This window comes from Montipora foliosa, chromosome 11 (genome assembly GCF_036669935.1).
Source record: "Montipora foliosa isolate CH-2021 chromosome 11, ASM3666993v2, whole genome shotgun sequence".
Taxonomy (NCBI): domain Eukaryota; kingdom Metazoa; phylum Cnidaria; class Anthozoa; order Scleractinia; family Acroporidae; genus Montipora; species Montipora foliosa.
The window spans coordinates 38,061,017-38,076,016 of record NC_090879.1 but is presented as its reverse complement, the minus strand read 5'-3'; the positions used below and the strand labels follow the sequence as shown (position 1 = coordinate 38,076,016).

At 40.1% G+C, this 15,000-nt stretch overlaps 1 protein-coding gene across 3 annotated transcripts in view; it reads right to left on the bottom strand.

The window, feature by feature from the left end:
• The window catches only part of LOC137976402 (2-(3-amino-3-carboxypropyl)histidine synthase subunit 1-like), a 37,464-nt gene that overhangs the window by 15,187 nt on the left and 7,277 nt on the right, over window positions 1-15,000 (bottom strand). For 2 of the 3 annotated variants that reach the window (XM_068823742.1, XM_068823744.1), the window contains exons 3-7: window positions 12,935-13,004; window positions 10,327-10,390; window positions 9,936-10,057; window positions 5,762-5,916; window positions 5,199-5,317 (exon numbers count right to left, since the gene is read on the bottom strand). In XM_068823742.1, the coding sequence (XP_068679843.1) occupies window positions 5,199-5,317; window positions 5,762-5,916; window positions 9,936-10,057; window positions 10,327-10,390; window positions 12,935-13,004 (530 nt within the window). The remainder of the gene's footprint in view (window positions 1-5,198; window positions 5,318-5,761; window positions 5,917-9,935; window positions 10,058-10,326; window positions 10,391-12,934; window positions 13,005-15,000) is intronic. The other variant, XM_068823743.1, reaches the window with a different exon arrangement.

Sequence of the window (15,000 nt, the reverse complement as noted above, 5' to 3'; positions counted from 1 at the left end):
GGTAGAATTTTAATTGTACTGGTGCATAAACAGTGAAAATAGTTTAGTTTGTTGAACACAAAGAACACACTTCATTGATAACAGCTGTTTGCCATTCACTTACTTAGTTCAAGAGGTTAGTGAAATAAAGTTTTCTGAACATTCAGAGAAGGACAGAAATAGCAAGACTTGTTGGAAATACTTAACAGTCTCGTTTGACCAAGAATAACACGAGTGGTGTTAAGCACTAATTTACACAATTTTTAAGCCTATAAACACTTGTTCTAGAATGGTTAGCTTTCATGTAAGGTTAGGGACATTGCCCGACTTTTAGGAATTAGGGTTAAGCTTTCCGTTTAGTGATTAGGGTTATGCACTGTCTTATTAACAGTTAGGGTTCCAGGAGGTGTACAACAAACTGCAGGTGACATACTGCAGACTGCCTACAAATAGCGCTGATAAGCAGTATTTAGGTATAAGCACCCATTTGATTAGTGCTGATAAACAGCATTTAAGCCTATGCACACATTTTAAAATGGTTAGCTTTAAACAACTGTGAGGATCGGTCTACAGTCTGCAAGTGTCTGACACCGCATTCTAGGTAAAGGATTGGCATGCATTGTACTGGTTGGAGTAACTTAACTGAGGTGTTTAGTCTAAAACAGCCCGCGTGTTGCCTTGGTCATCGAGTTAAGAATATTGGTTCACGGTTATTGGAAGTACATTGTAAAACATTCTTTCACATGTAGGGTAAAAGCAACTCAAATGTGCCAACGTTTCTACAGCTGACATGATTAATTCTTATTGTACAGGCATAGAGTATGCATCGCCAGTTTTTCATTTAGCATTACCCGCATACCTAAGCAACGACATTAAATGGATTCAAAAATGCACCCTCTCAATAATCGTTGGTCCTGGACTATCCTATGATAACAGACTTGCAGCTTCCAGCTTACACCTTACCATCTCTTGCCACCCGACGACAAGTTTCATGGGGAAAACATTTCACTGGGTAGCCAAACCTACTCGTAATCTGCATTTCATTCCTCCGTTTTTTTACTTTTTTTGTGTCATGAAAAGTCTTTCCTATCCCTCCCCTGCTAAATAGTGACTTAAGTTTGAGGGGGTGCTACAAATGCATAGATTTTATCCGGTGGACGCAGTACAATATTGAACTTAACCTGCAATGGCGTTGATAGTCATTGTAACATGAATAGCGTTTTAGTGAATCTTTAGAAAAAATATACCCTTGTGGAGCTCAATAATGGAAAGTCAATTGGATAAACAAGACAGGCGGTGAAAAATAAATATCTGGAATCTTCAGAGCGTAGAGTAATGGTCTTCGAAAACAATTGCATCTTTTGCCGTTGGATATCATCAGATGAGCTTTGTTTCTAATGTTGTTTGGCTAATTGTGGTGTTATGTACAAGACTGAAACCAAATGGCAAATTCCGTATGGGTTTAAAAGGAATCGAACGCCTTGAATGCATCACATTGTTTACTGAAGTCGCATCTCAGTTGTCTGGAAATTTGCATTTATTTTGTACTCAACTCTGCACAGTCTTCAGGTAAAAATAATAATTGAAAATGCATGTGACAGTGAAGAATTATATCTATTTTGTGCTTCATTATTCACCAAAAAGGTTCTTCTGAAATTTATTTATTCGCATAGTGTATGGTTTGCAACACGGATTGTTTCTTGTTTGCACGCACGCAATTGAAACAGAAAGGGGTTTTTGCCTCTAATACAGTAGCAAATACTGTATGTTGTTTGTCTCAATAAATTTACCCTAGAAAAGGTTTTCGTGAGATTTACGGATACCCTTATAGTGCTCAAGAATGGAATGTCAATTGGCGATGAAAAATAAATATCTGGAATCTTAAAAGCGACAAACAGGAACGCTTGCTACTCAGGCTAGTATCTTGCCATTATTTGACACAGATGCTTCGCTGTTTTGCGAGTAAACACGCAAGGTAACTTGATCACGGCGCCCACTGAATTCGATGTCACTTTCGATTTTGCGATTTACTTAAGATTTTAAAAGTACAATATGGCCCGTTTTAAACGTTGCATTTTACATGTGTCGAATCTTATGCAAATGAAAAAAATCTATTGTTTCCGCTCACTTGCATTAGATTGGGCACATGTCGCCATTAATTAACCCTTTGACGTCCAAACAGGCTGAAACCGTCTGTCTAACGCCAGACGATTTTACTCATCAATGGGGAACCCCTGGGAGTTAGAATTTTCTGTCCTATGCTTCTGTTACAAAGTGGTATATTTTTTAGGTCACCCATCCAGATACTAACCTCGCTGGATAGGGATAACCTCAGTGAACTTTTGTATTTCAATGCTGTCAGAAGCTCAGAGTGCACCCTTAACCTTATGGTGAAAAGAAGTTGTGAGGGAACTTGAAAATGATCAATATGTCAGCCTAGAAGCCACTGTTTCTCGAATCCCTTTTATTTTCTTCAATCTTTCTGGGTTTAGTACTTTGCTAGTAACCACATGCTATTTACCTAAGACTTCTACCATGACACTATAATGATATACAATACCAAAACAATATTGTGTATTATGAGAGCTAAATATTTCGCAAAGACAACTTGAATCCCCTGGAAGGCAAAATGCAGCTCAGTTGTCAATGTGGAATAAAGCGCTGTGTTAATGCACTACCACACGTATGCAATGCGTGCCTATTTTTTCTACAGATGACAGGAATTTTTTCTTTCTGACAAATGATTAATAGGCCGATAGCCAGGTTTTTAACCTCAGAAAAAGATCTGTTTCGTGGTATAAACGTGTGAGCCAAAGGTTCTCTGCTGGCACAACTTCTGGGTGACCCCTTAAATGGTCTTAATGACCCCAGACTGGAACGCTGCAGTTCAATACCACCCAACTCAGTCCCTTCTGTTTTTGAGTGACACGTACCACAGGCAACCCAGTGTACGCTCATGGAGTGTCTAGTTAAGAACACAGCTGAAGATACTAATCATGAACTGTACCATCTGCTACAGTACCTGCGTTTAATGCGAACACTAGATAATCCTTAAGGACGTTCGCAACCAAAATGTTCCCACATACAGAAACTTGCCACGCAGAAAGGTAATGATCTACTTTTTCCAAAAAGGCAAAAACAAATGGGGGGGCACCGTGCTCATTTTCGAGATCATGAGGTGCACTTTTAGAACTGTCAGCAATATAAAAAGCTACATTAGTGAAATTTAGATCAGGTACTCAATTCAACATAACTAATATAACTAAATTAACCTTTGCAGCTGATGTCTTTTCCTGAGGTGAAATAGACCTTGAAAAACGATACATATTAGTTGAAAAAAGAAAACTTCGGTCACAAGAGAGCATAAAAGGCGAAATATTTGTACCTTCTCACTCACAGATTTTTTTGTTTTTTGTTAAAACGGACACAATCAGAAAAGGAAGTGATCTACAGAAAGAAAAATAGGGGTCACCGAGCATTCAAGAGAGTAAAATCGCTGCGAAGTTCTCAAAACGATGGTATATTCGCACTGTCACGTCATTGAGTGACATTTCTGAGAAGACCTGGGTCCACAGCTATCCCATGATGTCACACGCTTTCATGTTCCATTCTTGTGGAAAATGTTTGCGCCTTTTGCATCTTGTTTACCTTCGTGGTCTGCGATGCATGACGTGTGCATGACATGCGCAAAAAAATGCACAGTAGCAATGGGCACAAACGTCCTTAAGAAACAAACGTCTTTTCATAGAACCTCTTTATAAGACGGATCGTTTCAGGAAATCATTTATCCCATCGTCTAATTGTAATTTGTAGTATTTTATAAATTTATCTATACCGGGTATTTTATAATTTGTATTTTTATTCATATCCAGTTTTATCACGAATTCTTTATATTTCATAGTTATAAGCCAATGCAATTCAGTTTTCACTTGAAGTTTGATGTCAATAAACCATTATGATGATGATGATGATGATGATTATTATTATTAGTAGTAGTAAGGGGTAGGCAAAGTAGAAAGAAAGGAATATTGTGTTCTTTTTCAGACCACCAAAATACCAAGCCCCTCTTTTTCAACTACACTCCCATACAACTAAATCCCTTTTTTAGACAGTTGATAAACCAGTACAATTAAAATTGTACCAATTCAATTATTTTGTACCAGTTCAAACTACTTTGTACCAGTTCAAAAACAAATTGTACCAGCAGTCAAAACAACATGTATTTGAAGTGTGGGATACCAGGGTTCAAAATTGCGCCTTCCTTGTCGCCAATGCAACTAAAAATTGAGTACTGGTGACTAGAATTTCACAACTGGTCGCCAATGGGTGAACTACTATTAAGGTAAGAGCCATTTGCCAAGGGGTGTCTTCCTTTTTATCCTGCCTATGTTTTTGAAATAAAAATGAAAGGAGTTTTCCCGTTGACTACCCCATAACTTCGCAAGCCGCCATGTTTTTTTTTTTGCGGTTCCGCATAAAATACGTATTGTGGGTGAAAAAACGACGACTCAATAAAAAGATTCAAGGGGCTGGTACAAGGAACGTAAACACGGTAACAACATGGCAGCTTGTGTGCGACAGAACGCGACTCGTGTTTCCGTGGCTGGAATTTCCAACAAACTAAGGGGCAGATGGGTTTCTTTATTACATTCGAGGTCAGATACATTTTCTCTCCAAAATGTCCGCTTTCGAAAGCAAAAATAATGCGTGACACCTACGCAAGACCATGCGGTCGTTGCTAGTTGCCAGTTGGCGCCCATATGAAAAAGTTAATTTCGGACCCTGGTTACAGAAGAAGGAGAAGTTTTCTTCCCACCTTTCTGGACAATTTAAGCACTTGTCTTAATTACTCTAACTGTCCAGATAAGCACAAGGGTTACTTCTCTCCTTCACTCTCAGGAAGGTTAGTGACTACCTCTCAATCTAGCATTGCAATTCTTAGCCAGTCTCAAAATTATCAATCACTGGGGCCTGTTAGTATCTATTGTTTACGGAAATCAAATTTGAGCTTTGGGTATACAGTGTAACCTCTTTTTTCAAAGTAAGCATCACTGCTCATGAATCATGTAATGTGAGAAAACCTTGAAAACTGTACACACACCAAAGTCAACTGCCTGTGTTGAATACAATTAAAGTGTGCTAGTATTGGATTTCTTTTTGTAATTAAACTTCATGAAACCCATCTACTAATAAGTTAACGAGAAAGACAATTGCCTTACATAAATGCATCTTTATCTTTGATTCTTGGAGCAGTACAACCAAGAATCTCCCCTGGTGACAAAGGCTTACACTGAGGTATTTCCACCTTGTAATCTTTGCACAGTTCTTGATAAACAGCCTTGATGAAAAAAAAACAGGTTTAAGTTTGTATGTATATGTACATGAGATTCAAAGCTAATTTATAAAAAATGGAATTCTTTGTATATGGTGTGGTTGTTGCATCTGTTTATTATTGGTGCATAATTTCTTCCAGTGGACAAGCCTATCAAACAGTTTTAACTATTTTATGGGCATCAATTTCCTGGAGGGACTGTTAATATGAACCCACATATTTCAGCAAAATGAAAAGTGAATTTCTGTTCTGGTGTTCTCTCAGGAGGTTATGTTTGGGATCCCCAATACTATCCCAAGTAAACTACATGTACCAAAGTTCTTTCCAACAGCTGAACATTGCATCCAGTTTTGATGGTGCCACTTGTAGTTTGGACCTTCATTAAGTTTAACATATCATTGCCTGCCACTTTTAATAGGTTATGTTGATCACATGCAATAATACACGTACCTGAAGTGTTGTCACAAACTGAATTGTGCTAAGTATTGCCAGTGATGCACCAGGTTCAAAATTATGTTTTACAGTGTCCACGAAATGAGAGGCATCAAGTTTGATGTCCACAAATACATACAGCATTTTGATTCCTTTCATAGAGTCAATAGGGACTAAATATGCAACAAGAGCAGAAAATGAAAGAAAATTACAATGCAAGTGTGGCTACTCAAATTCTCCTGCTGGATTCTGTAACCGTGCGTATGTAAGGGATGACAAGAAAATCAGCAGTCAAGTTCTCGTTCCCGACGCCTATTTGCACCTATTAACAAGCACATCCCTTTCTTTTTCTAGCAAATTGGTAGCAGATAAAAGGACTCTTGCAATAACTTTGGATCAGCCCTAATGAAGACAGTAGACAGGAGTATTGAAATGTTCAGTCTTCGAATTGTAAATTTTAAGGTACATCAAAATTTCTTCTAACCACAGCAGAATCAAACTAATTTGTCAACCTGGTTGCAATGTGAACTGTACCTTTCACTTTGGCAATGAGGATTGGTTTTTTCTGTCATCAGTTAGTCTCTCTCCCCCCAATTCATTAACTGCTTCTACAGAGGTCACATTTTAAGCTTTCATTTCGAACAGGGACTTGAATGTTATTTATTACAGTTTGTCATTACTTGTTTTAAAAATGACAAGTACATTGTAGGCTGAGACAGCTGGTTGAAGACCAATTAAACTCATCACCAATAGATGAGCTTGGGCGTTGGTGCCCACAAAGTTGGTGGAGCCGGGCAATGCTCTAGCAAGAGGAGGAGGTCTCGATGGCAAGCCTGCGAGCGGCCCCCACTAAGCACCGTCACACTGAACAATTCAGTGGAATACTTGCCGACCCACGACTTACCTAGCCCATACCTCAAGAGGGAGGGAGGGAAGGGAAAAAACCAAAGCACAAACTGGCACGCAAACAGCAAGCTATTGCAATAACACTTTGCGAAGAACTGCAAGCAAGGAACTGCATATATAACCCCGCGGTCACATTCGCGCTTAAGACTTAAGACGCTTAAGCATGCTTGCTTGTGACGTCAGTCAAGCAATCAGTAGCAAGGGCTAGAGTTTTAAGAAAGCACGCCGTGGGGTCACATTGAACTTCGAGTCGAGTCGCGCTTTCGTTGAAAATGGATGAACTGTTTCCCAGACTAGTTTCAATCGTTTCTGCTGATGAGGAAGGTAAACCTCTTAAGTCTAAATGTCCAACTGTTCCTGAAACAGTTGCCTGAACAGGATTACTAGAAATGTTTTGAGCAAAACCTTTGACGAATTTCCGTGGAGACGTAGAAGGTGGCGCAATTAATCGGTGGTGGATAAGTTAAGAATAGGTAGCTTGCTTTGCTTGTACGGAATGGGCGATCCTGAACATATTCGAGTACAACTGATTCACAGGTACACCTTTAATCAAAACTTCCTTACGAAAGATCAAGCTCTGAAATTACAACCCTCTTCCTTATTGGTCAGCTTTCATGAATAGTTTACCTAGCACAGTTCAAGAGAACTGCAGAGTGCTCTTGAGCTGACCTGCGGATCCTGTGAAGTTCTCAGCAACTCCGCCTCTTTTTCAAGCAAGCAAGCAACGCCATGCTTGGTCGGTCACACGAGCTAGGAATGTGCTAGGTAACTAAATATTTGCCAAGCAAGCAAGGTTCTAGCGCGAATGTGACCATGGGGTAAGTCACGAGGTGCCCTGCTAGAGGTATCGGGCCACCCCTAGTATAGCTGGGGAAACTGCTGACCAGCATTGCCTCGAGGTTAACTTTGCCTAAATTACATTTAGCCACATTTAAACTCATCACCAATAGATGAGCTTGGGCGTTGGTGCCCACGAAGTTGGTGGAGCCGGGCAATGCTCTAGCGTGAGGAGGAAGTCTCCATGGCAACCCTGCGAGTGGCCCCCACCCAACCGAATCTCCTTGGTGCTTGAAAAAGGAGGGGCCAGTGACCAGGGTTGAAATGGAACCTCCAATTCCAACAACCTCAAGCACCAAGCGCAGCAGTTGCATAGAAAAACAGACACACTTACCAAATGAATGCAGCTGACAGTGAGAGCAACACCAAAGACTGCAGTGCAAGCCCCAAGCAATTCGGTGCTGGACTCCACTGCAATGTCCAAGGAGCTGTGGATAACCAATGGCAAAGGACGCACAATGTCAAGCTAGCTGACCCAAGATGCCCGAGAGAGCTTCCAAAGGTGTGCAGATATAAAGCTGGTATGCATTGCTAGTCCAACATCAGGAATACCGTTGCGAGCAGCTACCGAGGCTGCCCCAATGCAGAAGCTGTGGGTGGAAAAATTGCCTCCAATCCCCGCAGAGAAAATTTGCCGCGGCCAAAAGGTCAGGAAACATGGAGGAAAAAACTTAGGCAATCAACGCAGATAAAAAGGCAAAAATCAGGAAAACAAAAAGGCGCATCCACTAACGCCTGGTTTTCGAGGTGGACAAGGGCACGGAGGAAGGAGAAGCAGATCTGCGTTTGCGATCTTGTGAAGACATTTTGTCAAAACGACAGGAGCATTCTGACGCAAGGTGGGAACCCGCACAGGTGCCACAGCAATGGGCGAACCGACACGAAGCAGATTGTGCCGAACAGTGGCCCCTGTTCCAAGGCCGGCAAATGACCTGGGAGGAGTCAGCTCCAGATGGTACAGGTAGCTCGCTCAAGGAACCACCAGACCCAGAACACACAGAGGCCCCAGCAGCGTGAAAATTCATGGTCGACCAGTCCACAAGCTTCCTCACCGCAGCCTGCTGGCGGAAGGCCTGATTGTATGCCAGCCAAACACGACCACTGAACTGGCGGTACGTGCGCAGGATGAGAAGCTTACAAGAAGTTAAATCTTTCCAGCGGTGGTGAAAATACGACGACAGAATCAGCGTGAAAATTGTAAAGGCTTCGGACCAGGTCACAATGTCCTTGATGCATCGGTGTTGCTTTTTAGCGCTTGGCAAAAACACTAACCGCCCGTCCAGGAATGCCTGCGACTCTGGCTCAGTCTGAACAATGTTGCCTGAAAGCAAATCTCCCAAATCCACGTACTTTCCGGAAACAATTTCGCTAACCGTTTTTGCTGGAATTGGTGAAAAACTGGGGCCAACTACAAACGGCTGTTGGAGTAGCGGTCCCGATGGCAGGTTTGCAGCCAAAGTGCTGTCGCTGAGTGGCACCGGGACAGAAGCGCCTGCCATGATCGACATGATCGACGAGCGCGGGGTTGCAAAAGTGGCAACAAAGGATGGCACAGTAAAATTAGGCCTACCTTGTGTGGCTTAAGGTGAAGATATTGCCTGTTGCTCCGGAAAGGCACCTCCAGAAGCTAAAAAGGTCACCGTTTGCTGCGACAGGCTGGGCAATGGAACGGGAACACCCCCAGAAGCTGCTTGTAGCTCCACGCTAACTGAATTTCCACGCAAATTGCTTGAGCTAAAGCCAGGGCCTTTTTCTGCTTCTAATGAGGCCTTCAGTGGGATCATAGACACCAGCAGCAACAACTGGCGTTTGTGGCGCCGAGATTTCCGCAGAAGCGAGCGACGAAGGAACAGATGACTCGGCACACAGAAAGGTATCTGATGACAAGTTCTCCCCATCCAAACTAGCAGCCACTGTACAAGCAGAAACAGCAAGCAAGCAAAAACCAAAGCACAAAATGGTAACCAAACAGCAAGCTATTGCAATAACACTTTGGAAGAACTGCAAGCAAGCAACTGCATATATAAGTCCAGAGGTGCCCCTACTAGAGGTATCGGGCCACCCCTAGTATAGCTGGGGAAACTGTTGACCAGCATTGCTTCGAGGTTAACTTTGCCTAAATTACATTTAGCCACATTAAAATCAATGCACTATCATTCAAGTGAATGCAGGTTACAGCAAACATGCAAAACATTATTTTAGAGAGTATGCCAGCCCAAAACACTCATGCTGCAGACTAAATGAATCATAAAATGCTTGAATAAATGTTACATGTAAGTTAAATTTTAATTAGCAATTTGGTGTTAAGCAGGCAAACAAGCTCTTTTTTCCCTTCAAATTTCATGAGTTCATTTGTATTTTAACTGACTTTAGGACTTTTCACCACCACAGAATATTAAACATTGTGGACAAATTGATAGCACTTGCTATGTGGTGCTTATTCACTAACCTAAGCAACTGTGTCCATAGTGGATCATTAAGTCACAGCCAAGAGCTCTTGCAGTGTAATCATCAACACAACAAGCCCCATAAGTTACATCACCCATGATAACTGTATCACAGTTTGTAAACCTACAATGTAAATGCCAGTAAACATGATCAGCAGAAAAGGCCAAATAAGTATAGGTTGAGTAGTAAAGCAGTACATTGGAAGATAAATATTTTATTTGAAGAGCAGTTACTTCTTAAATAAATGTTGCATAACTGACTGTGCCTCATGTATACATTTTTGGCAGCCTCTAAAGACAAGGGATTGATGATAAATGCTCATATGACTTTACAGTCAATACAACACTATGCAACCAAAGTGGACATACATGAACAGTGTAATTTTCACATACCTTTCTAGAATATCAGCTATTGTGCAAGCAAAGATTAGAAGTCCCTCAGGAAACTGCAATGCCACTAAAATTAATGAGTGAAATCCAAAAAAAGTTCAAATAGATAATTATTGGGGTGTTAATTGAAACCTAAATTTTGAACTTAATATAGTCATTTGCAAAACAAATTACACGTATATAAAACTAAAGCACTCTTATGAAAAGGTTCCTCACATTGTGCTTTTATGTAGCTGATAGTATTTTCCAATTCGGCTAATACACATGAGTTAATAAATAAAATATGTAGAGAAGCAGAGAAAGGGGAAAATACATGTATAGGAAACTAATTAAATGCCTTTTTTAACTTTAGATAAATGGTAGTCTATGAGAGTACAGATAAATTATTACTGGGTAGCAAAACCCAGTCGGAATCTGTGTTTCATTTCTTGGTTTTTTATTTTATTTATTTTTTTCTGTGTTGGTAAAAGTATTGCCTATCAGCTTCTTTTTGGTAAAGGTCGGACCGCCAAACAACTACCGCACCGCCTTTGTCGGCCGATTTGACAACTATGTCATTGCGTTTACTAAGATTTTTAAGCTCTGCCCACTCTTCCGAAGAAAGGTTGGAAAATTTAGTGTTACGATTGAATTTAAGTTTGTGAATGTCGTGACGGCATATTTTGGTGAAAAAAAAGCCCCATGTATGACATGTATTGTACCCTTCACCTCCTACCCCACCTCTACCCCTACCCCTCACCCCCTACCCCCATCCCCGGAATAGTCATGTCGTTTTAAATGTGGCTAAATGTAATTTAGGCTAATTTAAAATCAAGCCAATGCTGGTCAGCGGTGGTCAGGGAATCATGCGCATTGAGGTGACATACGGGGTTTTCTAGAATCGCACGTGCTGGCTGTTTCTGCTGTGTGAGGTGCTGTTTGTTTCAAGCAGCAAGCGTTCAGTTGTTCCGCTTCTTCCCCCTTCCCTTCCCTCCCTCATTAGTGGATTTGGTAAGTATAGGGTTGGTAAGTACATGTATCTCCACTGACTCGGTCAGTGTGACGGTGCCTGGTGGGTGGTGGCCGCTCGCAGAGTTGCCATGGAGGCCTGTGTGCTCTGCTCATGGCCTGTGGCTCAAGGCTCGTTGCTCTTCCCAGAATTGCCGCCCACTTTGGCAGGCACCATCTCCAAGCTCATCCATTGGCGATGTGTTTAAATAGAATTTGCTTTGAGACAGGGAGCCAGTGGAAGATGCACATGTACATAGGTGTTATGTGCTATTGACAAGTGAATTTTGTGAATTTTTGACAAGCCAAGAAACTGTATTTTGGACTCTCTGTAATTAAATTGTCAACAAGCTATGAAGAAAAAGACCCTATAAAAGAAAAATTATAGTTCTAAGTGATCCTTTTGTTGATTGACTAAAACCAGCTGACAACATGACTCCTGACTTTCTCTGTTGCATTCGCAAATGGCACAGTTATGTAAGCTAATATCAGTTTTCATTAGTCAAGTTTTATTTTATATTTACAGCAAACAGTTTACCTGGTCCAGTAAGTTATTACTAGGCTGGTTTGCAAATAGCGAAAAGCTAATCGTGGCAAGCCAGACTGTACACAGAATTATTAAGGTTTATTAGTTTTTTATGGAATAAACTATCATTACATGTACATACAACAACACCATGTAAACACTACTCTTCGTGCTTTCATATACAATGTATTTAGAAGGTAGAAGGATTTAAGAGAAATGTAGAAGAAAGCAGTCTACACTGTAGTAATAGTAATACATGTAATATGTAGTAGTAATAGTGTAAAATATGAAATACTACAGACTAAACTTACATGTAAGTTCTTCAGTTAGCAATTTACCGGTAATTTTTCATCTTGTTAATTAAGGCATACATGTATAATTATCTTGGCATAGGAGTTTTCAGTTTCTAGAATTTCTATTAGTTTTGTTCTTGGATTTTTAAAAAGAATTTCTGGATAAACTTTTGAGTCTACCGCTGTAGCTGGTATCCCATTCCAGATTTTAACACCAATACCCGCAAAGGCCTTCAGGGGTTTCAATAACTTTTGCAGTAGATGACTGGGGTAACTAATGTAAGCGGTGGTCAATCTTATCTTTTACAAGGGTTTGAGTGAAAATCAAGGCAGAGTATAGTAGCCGGCGGTGACAAACAGACGGCGCTACATGTATACCACCAGTGACCGGCTTCTAAATGAAATCTCTGGGCCTTGCTTTGAACGTTAAGTGCGGATTGTTTGGTAAAAAAAAAAAAAATGCTCAGATCGATGTTGATGAGCATGTGCTATAATGATGAACACTGGTAATTTTAGAAACAATTCAAAATTTTAATCAGTGCAGAATTAGTGTTGATGTTGTACATCAAATTAACAATTTCCTCATAATATACATGTAGGAATTTGAGCGGTAGAATTTTTCCTTTCAAGAAAAGAGGTATTGCACGTTCTTGAAGGACAAGAATTTTATTTAACAACCTGGAACCCACACCCACGACTCTGTGATTCAAGACCCCCTGGAATCGAACATTGCTGAGTGTCTTTTAAGTCCCAAGCCACTGCTGACTCAGCTGGCATTTGTAGGTCTTTCTTATCATATTTTTACCTCTTTTGGAACCTGCTTCTTTGATCCTCCATACTGTCTTGAAGATCTCAAAATTATAATTTGGTGGCAGCTGTTGAAAAATTACATCATTCTAAATTAGCAGAGTAACCAAAGAACCAATGCACCAAAATGTTGTTTTCTTTAAAATGATTGTTTTTGAATGATGATGATAATAATAATAATAATAATAATAATAATAATAATAATAATAATAATAATAATAATAATAATAATAATAATAATAATAATAATAATAATAATAATAATAATGACAATGCAGCAATTGATGACAAAATGAAAAGAGAATTTAGAAGAGAATACTAAGAACTATAGGGAAAGTACATGTACAAAGGAATGACATCCAGGTGCTATGGAAGAAGTAATCATATGGAATGGTGGAGATCCCATTCCACTACTTGAAACACGAACAATTTTATGGAGAGTGCTAGAGGCTGACTGGGTCTTAAATTACAGTACCAGATGTACTGGACAGGTACAATGTAGCCCAATCAGCTGCTTTAACAGTACTGGAAGAAGGCGGCTAATGTCCAAGAAACCATTTGGTGACATAGTAATAAGTTATATTAAAAACAATACATTTTACTTCTCTTAATCATACATGTACAGCACCATTTTACAAAAATAAATAAAATCTACTGTTATACATTACAAATTTTAAACTATCAATTGGACTTAGCTAGTACTGAAAATTGAATCCATGGAATTTTATATTATAATAACATTATTAAAACAGGGGAAAGCATTGAACATGCATGCTGATTGGTTACTCAAACTCTGGATATCCTTTGCTATTCACCTCTGAGCAATTCATATGGCATTTGTGCCCAAAAATGTTGTAATCTTTGCAGGCTGGAATAAATGAGTTAAAATCATCTTTTTGAGCTATACATGTAATTATTATTACGTAACATTACTCTATAATTACGCTATCTTCAGAGAAATTTCACAGCGACAAACCCGTTGAAGTCCTGATTTTTTTTAAACTATAACCAAGAAATGCCAAACTCCACGTTCCAAATTTAATCCTATTTTTTTTGAGAACGAATCGAAATTCGTGCGGCCAACGGCCGTCACGTGCAAAGTCACAGATTATGTTACAAGTGAAATCATGTGGAACGGCCTTTAAACCGACTGTTTCATACGAAGAAAAAACATTTTCTGAGAGGGTTCGTAAACTATAACCACCAACATATTAAAATTTTTAGCCGCCTTATCTGCTAGAAATACAATAAGCCAGAGTGCCCGGCCGGGCGACCGGGTAGTTTTTCTCACTCGCCCGAAACCAAATGTTAGTCGCCTCAAAATTGCGTTCAAAACATGTTTCAACATGTTAATTTGGGGTAATGTCACGGCTTTCGTGGCTCCTATATTTTTCTTCTTTTTCTACTCTCATGTCAACCTACTGGTTATACAAGCCGTTCCAGGCCAAATATAAGCACTTGGAGACCATCGACAACTGAGATTTCGGCTGGATACCATTGGTTTCTTCGAGAAATTTCAAGATTTGGGATTTGTGTTCGCTCTTCTCAGACCTGTGGAATTTCTACTGTTCTTACAACCAACAATAGAGCAGATTTTTCCAGTAATGACCTATTACTCTTTTGTTACCTACGGAACAATGTAATTACTGGTTTGGTACACTTCATTTGCTCTGGCCTTTTGTCTACTCGCCATCTCGAATGCCGATCACACAAGACCAAGATCAAGCGGGCCAAACGGCCGTGCGTGTATTATTCAAACTCGTTAGCCACATTCCATTGTTTGTTAGAAGGCGATCCAGTGTTCAAATTAAATCCCGGCCCTTTGAACAATGGGTATGAGCAAAGTTCAGCGCGCCACTTTTCAAGGAACTCGTCTAATCTTATCATAGTCCATCGTCAGCCTTATAGTGGGAATTCCAATGCTCCATCATCGTTGTGCTTGATCAATTCACTGTCAGCCAGCTCACTCAAGTTTTGTCTCCTGAACAGTTGCTCGCTGAGAAATAAAACTGGCGATCTTGTGGATTATATCTTGCATTGCATGATTGTAAGCCAGATATTGTA